The sequence below is a fragment of the Myxocyprinus asiaticus genome, chromosome 16 (assembly GCF_019703515.2).
Source record: "Myxocyprinus asiaticus isolate MX2 ecotype Aquarium Trade chromosome 16, UBuf_Myxa_2, whole genome shotgun sequence".
Lineage (NCBI taxonomy): Eukaryota > Metazoa > Chordata > Actinopteri > Cypriniformes > Catostomidae > Myxocyprinus > Myxocyprinus asiaticus.
Genome location: NC_059359.1, coordinates 25,830,326 through 25,839,684, shown reverse-complemented (window position 1 = coordinate 25,839,684; position 9,359 = coordinate 25,830,326). Strand labels below are relative to the sequence as shown.

The 9,359-nt window shown below is 37.5% G+C and overlaps 1 protein-coding gene across 1 annotated transcript; it reads left to right on the top strand.

Annotated features, from left to right (window-relative positions):
* Nucleotides 1-502: 502 nt before the first annotated feature.
* On the top strand, nucleotides 503-7,838 carry rab13 (RAB13, member RAS oncogene family). Its single transcript, XM_051719992.1, has 8 exons — nucleotides 503-1,103; nucleotides 1,793-1,853; nucleotides 2,323-2,383; nucleotides 4,823-4,900; nucleotides 5,742-5,831; nucleotides 6,032-6,097; nucleotides 6,700-6,750; nucleotides 7,008-7,838. Exons 1-8 carry the CDS (start codon nucleotides 980-982, stop codon nucleotides 7,074-7,076), a joined length of 600 nt encoding a protein of 199 aa, XP_051575952.1. The 5' UTR covers nucleotides 503-979; the 3' UTR covers nucleotides 7,077-7,838.
* The last annotated feature ends 1,521 nt before the right edge of the window (nucleotides 7,839-9,359 follow it).

Here is a 9,359-nt window from a genome sequence, read left to right as displayed (position 1 = left end):
CTGGAGCGATTCAGAAGACATTAATTTAACCACTGGAGTTGTATGGATTACTTTAACAATGACTGTCTGTGCTTTTTAGAGCTTTTGGAGTTCTGGTCACCATCCACTTGCATTGTATGTACCTACAGAGCTGAGCTATTCTTCTAAAAATCTTAATTTGTGTTCTGCAGGAGAAAGAAAGTCATACACATCTGGGATGGCATAAGAGTGAGTAAATTATGAGAGGATTTTAATATTTGGGTGAACTATCCCTTTAAAGCTGTAAAAGTATGTAATTTCTGCAACACTAGCGCCACAGAACAGAATTGCAAAAAATAAACTTTGTTTTCAAATCAGCTTTATTAAAATATGTTCGTTTTTTTGTTTTTTGTTTTAATTTTTTTTTAAATTATAAATCAACCCATGTGATGTGAAATTGCCTGAATGTCTAAAAGTTTAATTTAAACCAACCACGGATTCGGTTCATCCAGTAGTTTATGGCGCTCCCTGTTGACAGATCCTATGATCGGTTCTCCTCAGCACTGCTTTATCAAACCTCTCCCGCCCTCGACGTCAGCTTTTGGGAACTCGGGCAAGGGAAAGTTTAGGGAGAAAAAAAAGTTCTGCTGTTGCCTATGTATGGATGAATACTGAACGTCTGTCGTACATGAGAGAAAAGTAGTGCAGTCTAATTCGAAAGGACGAATGCGTGGCATCCACATTGAAAATCTGGAGCAGACGCTTTTAAAGGGACTGTGAGCAAACTTTTCCCCGTTTGGTTTCAAGGAATTTTTTTAACCTCTTATCCGGGCGGACAGAGGCAGGAAAGCGAAACGAGTTTACCGGTTACAGTTTTCCAGGGAAAGGAAATCCATGAAGTTTAAAACGAAGACACTTTTCAATCTGAAGGATTTTAAAGCGGCCACTTCTGTGTGTGGGTGTGTTAAGAACCAAACGAGAAGTATTTTAAAACTCGCTGAAAAGTCTCCAAAAGTCAACAATGGCTAAGAAATACGACTTCCTCTTTAAATTACTCCTTATTGGTGATAGTGGTGTTGGCAAGACATGTTTAATCATCCGTTTTGCGGAGGATAATTTTAATTCAACGTACATATCAACCATTGGTAAGTGTTTAATAAATATGCAAATAAGACCTAGATTTCATGTTGGCTACTATCTGATTTAACTTCTTCACGATCATGATATGATAAGATAAGATGTTTTGCCCTGGTGCCAGGTTCCTATCTGGTAAAACAAGTGCTCCTGTCGGGGTGTTTGTTCATGTCTGTACTAGTCCTAACGTCATTTCATTCCAGAGCCTGCACCAGTACAACTCAATCTGACCTGTGGATCATCCTGCTCTCTTCTATGTATCCTCCTCCCTGATTGCATTTCTGGCCCTCTCCCTCTTCTTTACTTTTGCCAGCCACAGCCTGCCCCCTCTCTTCTATCTCTTTTTTCAATCTCTCTCCCACCCCCTTTTTGTCTCTCCATCAGATGGAGGCCATCCTCCCTGGCATTTACTAGTGCATTCACCCAGATCTTCAAAAGACCCCCTACCTCCCTTCCTCTCTATAGTTTTCTCCTATTCTTCCACAGGAAATAATGATAAACAAAGACAGGGTGTTTATTAAACTATTAGAACAGTGATGGTATCCTATTATACCACTTTCCTGTTAAATGTAGCAGAAATATTTTGTTCCACTTATATTTTCAGAACAGCATTGTTTGTGTCTCATGCTTCCTTCCTGTCCCTCCTCCTTTATCTCTCTTTTTCCTCACTCACTCTGACTGTTTTTCTATTTCCAACTAGGTATTGACTTCAAAGTAAAGACCATTGAGATTGAGGGGAAGAAAGTTAAACTGCAAGTCTGGTAAAATCTTAATTTTTATTTTTTGTTCATTGTTACATTTGATACATCAGAGCAATGAAAACTCTTAGTAGCCTAACAGCTTTATAAAATCTTTTCAACTAAATTCTTAACAGATGTACAGAGTGACTGTGTAAATAAAGTGTGGTTGCCTGTACACACGACACTGTTGACATGTCTTTTGCATCTTATTTCTGCTTGACAGTGGACTGTCAAAAATAGTAAGCTCAGGGCAAATATGCCAAAGGTGGAGTTTAGTTGAGTTTAACACAATCAGGCTTTTCACAGTCCAACTGCCAACTCAATAAACTAATTTATGTCCAGCGAGATTGGCAGCCGGAGGTACAGAGTCCAATTGCTAGGCCTATATCAAATGACATGTATATTATAACTTACGTTTTTTTTCCTTAAGTCAGCTAAATTGTTTTAAGTGGTTTAAATATCATATGTGTGAACTGTTTTTATTTGCTAGGGACACAGCAGGACAGGAGAGGTTTAAGACCATCACTACTGCTTACTATAGAGGAGCCATGGTGAGACAAACACAAACATTAATAGACACTCTAGGGGTTATACAAAAAGCTACAACTTTTATTCCCTTAAAGACCAACCAATTAACAGACAGAATTTCAAATCGATACAAAACAGGCATCAAATTTCAGCTAGCCTCCAATCCAAAACTTTATTTAAAAAAAGGGAACCTCTGTGGACAAATTTGGTCAGTCCTTCCATATTTATGCAATATAAAGCACTGAGTACGTTAACATGGGCAGTTATAATCGAACAACCTTGGGTTTTTGCATTGTCGAGCTACAGTCTTCATTTCTCTGTCCAAGTATACATGACACTATGCTCAATCTAATAGGTGAAGAGGGGACGGCAGCTGAGGAAGTGACGTAGACGTTTTCCGGTTGACCTTTTGCATCATACAGTAGAAGCGCGTTTAAGGGTGCTTTCACACTACCACTTTTGGTGTACACCCCGGATCAGATGACGTCGAAGTTCGGTTTGGATGATGTAAACGCTGTTTTCTGAACTTGCCTCCAACTAAATCCCCTTCAGAGAGCAGCTCACATTCTTCACATCTCTTGCAATGCATCCACGTGCTCGCAGCAGACAAACGCTAACATTATTCACATCATTGCGCATTCAATGCATCTGCCGGAGACAAACACAAAATGTTCTGTGCATGGAAAGTTTTCGTGATAAATCCAAAGAGACAAACTTTAATACTTCACTTAACACAGTGACATATTCTCGAGTTGTTTACCCAGTTGGTAAACAGCTGACGCTTGTACTCACGTTGATGACGTAATCGAACCGTGGTTCAGACTCAAATAATATGATGTGAACAGAGACCAACAGGGGCAGTGGGAGGGGGAGGAAATGAACTCAGGTTTGGTCCAAGCAATCGAAACAAGCGTAAAGGTACCCTAAAAGTCAGCTAACTAAGCTTGTCAAAAGCAAGATGCACACAACAACAAAACGGGATGGAAAATTTTACAGGCGCATGCGTTTCTTACATTTGTATTACGTGTTTATTTTGGTGCAGATCAGATGTACGTTATCCATTGTGTTTATTGCAGAAGAACTATATGAGCTCTGCTTTGCTTCACTTTCATCCTTATTATCTCTGTGTAAGGCGAGGTAGGGTAATAATAACATTTAGACCGAGGAGAGATGTTGTGAATAAATAGACAATTAAGAAAATATATGGTTTGTCTATATTTTCCTAGCCATTTACTGGTATTTAATAGTTTTGTTGTCTGATTACTTAAAACAGTGGTGTATCTGTACCTTTTATCTGCTTCAGGCTACATATTCAATAAAACTAATGCTTTTTGGCTCAGTCTATGAATGGAATCCACATGAGATCAATAAAAGAAGCTGCTTTATCCACTCAATAATAATTGCAGTAGATAAGCAGTAGATAATGTGTAATTTGTAATGTTTACATACTGCATTCATAGCACTAATGCCAGCATGCTAACCTTGGACATAATATGCACCTGTTACCCTCTTTTATTGTATTTCATGATGGAATTTGTGAAAATAGTCCACGTAAGATCATGAAAAAGTTGGTTACAATTGTTTTTCTATAAAGACATTTGATACTACAGCAAAGGGGAAGGGAGGGAGAGGCGAGAACAATCATAATAGTACGCTGTAAGATCACTTCAAACAGAATTTCCATTAAAAATTTGTGATGAGTTCAGAATAAACTATAATTTTGAGCCGCACACCTTCTGAATGAAACGCACTCATTTTTTGTTGTTGTTGCTCTTCTCTGCTTTGTGTTGCGTTCGACTTCTGGGTTAAGTACATGTCCGCGGAACCTCTGTTTCTAGGATTATGTGCATAACGCAGAGGCCTATTGCAGTCCGATTGCCATGTATACATGCTGGACAGAACCGAGCCACAAACGCATTTTCTAGGTCTGTTAGTTCGATTTCGCAAAAACCGGACTGGTACGATTTCAGTCAAGACTAAAGAGTTTACATGACATCTTAAAAAGACGAATTATTGCTTTAATCCGACTGAAATCGAACTTTTAAAGTGCATATAAAAGCACTCATTGATGTATGTAAGTAAGAGGCTTCCCTCATCTTGTTCCAAACCCTGAAGTTTTTTCTTCCGTGGTACACAATGTTAATTTTATGGTTAGGTTTAGGGTTTGGTTAAGGGGTTAGACTTTATGGTGAGGTTTGGACTTGGGATAGTGGTTTAACTTGGGAAAAATCTAAATAATATTGTTTGTTGGTTCATTTATATTTTCTTATATATTTTCTCAACATTTCATATTATTATTACGATTGGTCATGAGACTGGGTTGAACATCCTCACTAAAACATAACTGGCCAGAATAATCACATTGTCCTCATTGTGAATCTCGGTTTAATCTGACATTTATTGAAACATGGCAAATCTAACATGTGACTTTAAAGGTGTTTTGTCTTGACCATCTTTTTCAGGGCATCATCCTTGTGTATGACATCACTGATGAAAAATCCTTTGAGAATATTCAGAACTGGATGAAGAGCATCAAAGAAGTAAGCGAGAAAGGGAATGAATAATAACCTACCAGACATTACGGGAGGTCATAGCTGGGTCTGTTTTTTTTTTTCTACTTTAAAGGTCCAAAATTAAAAACATCTTTGCTGTTCTTTAATAAACCACTGAGCGTGTTTACATGCACATTCTTAAACCGACAATGTGTGTGGTCTTGTAACCACAATAAACACCTTTTCTTTTATCGGTGTAAGGTCATAAATGGCTTAAGGATAAACCAAAGAGTAAACTAGCATTTTTACCAGCTTATTCAGTGTGCAGAAATGTTGTGTGCATGCCTCTTCACAGTTTGACGTCAGAAGGAGAGAAGAACTCGATCAGATCATGTCTCATGTAAAAAAAATTCTTGCATTGTATGAAGCTGATTTTTTGATAGTTATCAGCGTATTAATGTGCATGTAAACATGCTCAGTGTTTACTTTCTTACAAGAAAGGGTGGATAGAACCTTTAGCATGCCTCTGTATGACAAATACCTGCTTGGGTAACTTGACCCATTTGTCATGGTAGTTGCACTTTAGGTTTCGATTTCAAAGATCCTGAAATTGCACATTATAATCCATTATAACTATTATAATCTTATACTGTCAGTGTCTATCAACCTGCATGCAAAACCCATAAAGTGAAACAAGCTTAACTAGTAAATGGGAGTTTCAGTAGTTTCAGTTCTTGTTAAGTTACCACAGGAAGGAGATCAAGCACAGGTTACCAGAACAGAGACACACTGTAAATACAGACAGGGCCTTTTTTAGGAAAACAAAAACAAGGCTCAGTTATGGACAAAATGAGGAAGTGAGAACATTACTGTGTCCTGTGTTTCCCAGAATGCATCAGCAGGTGTAAGTCGGATGTTGCTTGGCAACAAGTGTGACATAGAGGCCAAAAGGAAGGTGTCAAAGGAGATAGGTGAGAAGGTGAGCTCCATCATAGTGTACAATCATACATAACTAATTAGGTTGGCAGGTAAAATGTGGTTTCAGTGTTAAATCCGACCATTTTCAATCAGTACTAACATAACACATTTACCATCCTGGTTTATTAATAATCAGTGAGATTAATAATAAAATTGTCCTTTATCACAAACAAATTGTTTTCTTTTTTGCTTTCAATATAGCTTGCAAAGGAACATGGTATTCGATTCTTTGAGACTAGTGCAAAATCAAGCATCAATGTTGATGAGGTATGGACTGATGAATGAAATGTTCACTCAATAAAAAAATTAGATGAAAAAGAAACAGTTTTTCTGTTTCATACTAGATGTAGAAACATACCGTATCACAGTAAGTTTTACTCTCATGATGGTGCCTTACAACGACACAGTATTTAGAGTTCACAGCTGTGTATTTGCTATACATTTAATTCTTACATAGTTCAAATGTTCCATATTGGATTCTTTAGGTGTTGAGCTTAGTGTCACCATTGCTATTTCAGTGGTTTCTGTGAAGATGGAAAAAAATTTAAATGATGGTGCTTTTCATTAGTTAAGCTGGTTGGTCTCACTAAACAAGCAGAAGGTACTCAAAATGGCCAACTGTTTGCAAAAATTAAACAGGAAATGGAATTTTAAGAATGTGTCTCTTAATTCCCCCTAAAAAAGGTTAGTCTCTGCACACTAAACTGGGATAGGAGAAAGTATTTTAACATCAAATCAATTACACTCAGCACCTTTTAATAGTCAGTTTGTTCCTTTTACTGACAGCATTTTTATATGTTCACAAGTTCAATTTCATGTAGTTCATCTATATTTTAACATGCTCTCTCTCTCTCTCTTTATCTCTGTAGTCTTTTGCCTCTCTTGCTCGTGATATTTTGCTGAAGTCAAATAAGAAGTCGGTGAGTTTCCAGTGTACATGTAGATGGAAATTGTACATTGTTGTGTGCACATGTTCATACAGATACACAAACACATAATCATTCTGCTGTGAGGTATACAGTAATGAATATGTATTGCTTAATTTGTTGTAGATTGTTTCTTTTCTAATGTGACACGATTTTAAGAGAGAGATCTAAAGATTTCTAAGTCAACAATTCAGCCACAAACTTACAAGTAGGGCTGCTGAACTTTGATTTAATATATTTCTTCTTTTTAGGGTCCAACGGGTCGAGAGGTTAAAATTACCAGCACAGAGAAAAAGTCACCCAAATGTATTCTTCTTTAGATACGCCGTCATCAAGAGGGCGGGCTCACTACACACATGCTCACACACACTCACATCACTGCAGTGTTAATGCCAGAGAGTAATTTGCAAAGTGAACATGGAATGCTAATAGGAAGTGGTGTCAACGAATGAAATGCATGGTATAAGAAATGAAACAGGAAAATCAGATTTTTTATTTCATGGTAGTTTGCACTACACAACAACAGTTCAGTGTTTAGGTTACAGTAGACACAAAGTTGGTTTTACTTGCTCAACGTTTTGCTCACTTCAGCATTATTTCAAGTGTAGATGAACACAAAAATCTGCCCTTGTAGTCAAAATGGAAAAGAGTTCCCATTGTAAATGTAACTGTATCTCCTGGACATTACAGGTGGAAAAATATTGTCCAATTCAATATCCAATCAGCAGTTTTGTGTCAAAATAGCTTACAAATAATTTGAATGTTCTTTAAAGGTGAATTACATCACTTTTGAAAGACTTCTTTTCCAAAGAAGGATGGAGTAAGTGATTTTAGGATGTTAATAGGGAAGTATGACAAAAGAAATCATGGATTATGGATGGATATAATAGTGGTTTACTTAAAATTCACAACCTGTTTCTCGGAAGGGATTGTGGTCAGAATTCTACAGAAGTTTGGTTTTGCATCATAAAGTTTGTCTTTTTTTTTTTTTTTTTTTATCTCTCTCACTGCCTTTTATTCCCTGTTTTTTCTGTTGTTTTCTGTTATTTCAGAACTTGTATTTTGAACTGCTTTTAATAAAGTAAATAGTGTTCACATATACAATAGTGTTCACAATAGTGAATATAGTATAATATTCTGAAGTTTTATGTGGTTTATTTTGATCAATTAGAATAATATATATACACACCGATCAGCCACACCATTAAAATCACCTGCTTAATATCGTGTAGGTCCCCCTCGTCCTGCCAAAACAGCTCTGACCCGTGGAGGCATGGACTCCACAAGACCTCTGGAGGTGTCCTGTGGTATCTGGCACCAAGACGTTAGCAGCATAAACTTTAAAGGAATAGTTCACCCAAAAATGAAAATTTGCTGATAATTTACTCACCCTCAGGCCATCCAAGATGTATCTGAGTTTCTTGCTTTATCAAAACAGAATTTAAGATTTTTAGGATTTCATTTCAGGCCTCCTCTAAACAATGCAAGTGAATGTACTCCATTTTTTTGACGGTCCAAAATGCATATTTAGGGTGCATCAAAATAATCCACACGACTCCAGTCGACAAATAAAGTTCTTCTGAACGCAAACGATTGATTATTTTTAGAAACAAAACAATACTTATATACTTTTTAACTACAAATGTTCGCTTCCGTACATCTCTGTGATGTGCGGTCATGAGAGGGATGACGTAAGCTCGTTGGTAAGGTCACGCATCACGTGGAGGAGGAGTCAGGAAGCGCATCATTGTTTACATTGTTTTTTATTATTATTTGGAAATGATTTTTTATTTATTTTATATTGTTTTGAAATTGTTTTGGTTTGTGAACGGCACAAGTTTCTCTTGTAAACAGTGACGCGCTTCCTGACTCCTCCACGTGATGCGTGACCTTACCAACGAGCTTACGTCATCCCTCTCATGAGCGCACATCACAGAGATGTAGGGAAGCAAACATTTGTAGTTAAAAAGTATGTAAGTATTGTTTTGTTTCTAAAAAATAATCAATCGTTTGGGTTCAGAAGAACTTTATTTGTCGACTGGAGTCGTGTGGATTATTTTGATGCACCCTAAATATGCATTTTGGACTGTCAAAAAATGGAGTACATTCACTTGCATTGTTTAGAGGAGGCCTGAAATGAAATCCTAAAAGTCTTAAATTCTGTTTTGATGAAGAAAGAAACTTGGATACATCTTGGATGGCCTGAGGGTGAGTAAATTATCAGCAAATTTTCATTTTTGGGTGAACTATTCCTTTAAGTCCTGTAAGTTGTGAGGTGGAGCCACCGTGGATTGGACTTGTTGGTCCAGCACACCCCATAGATGCTCAATCAGATTGAGATCTGGGGAATTTGGAGGCCAAGTCAACACCTTGAATTCTTTGTCATGTTCCTCAAACCATTTCTGAACAATTTTTGCAGTGTGGCAGGGCGCATTATCCTGCTGAAAGTGGCCACTGCCTTCAGTGAATACCGTTGCCATGAAGGGGTGTACATGGTCTGCAACAATCTTTAGGTAGGTGGTATGTATCAAAGTAACATCCACATGAATGCCAGGACCCAAGGTTTCCCAGCAGAACATTGCCTAGAGCATCACACTGCCTCC

What these genes read in the sequence shown, in the direction of transcription:
- rab13 (XM_051719992.1), top strand. Translation starts at nt 980, where the DNA reads ATGGCTAAGAAATACGACTTCCTCTTTAAATTACTCCTTATTGGTGAT. An exon ending in AACGTACATATCAACCATTG is followed by an intron (nt 1,104 to 1,792) that starts GTAAGTGTTTAA and finishes ATTTCCAACTAG; the next exon opens with GTATTGACTTCAAAGTAAAG. An exon ending in AAAGTTAAACTGCAAGTCTG is followed by an intron (nt 1,854 to 2,322) that starts GTAAAATCTTAA and finishes TTTATTTGCTAG; the next exon opens with GGACACAGCAGGACAGGAGA.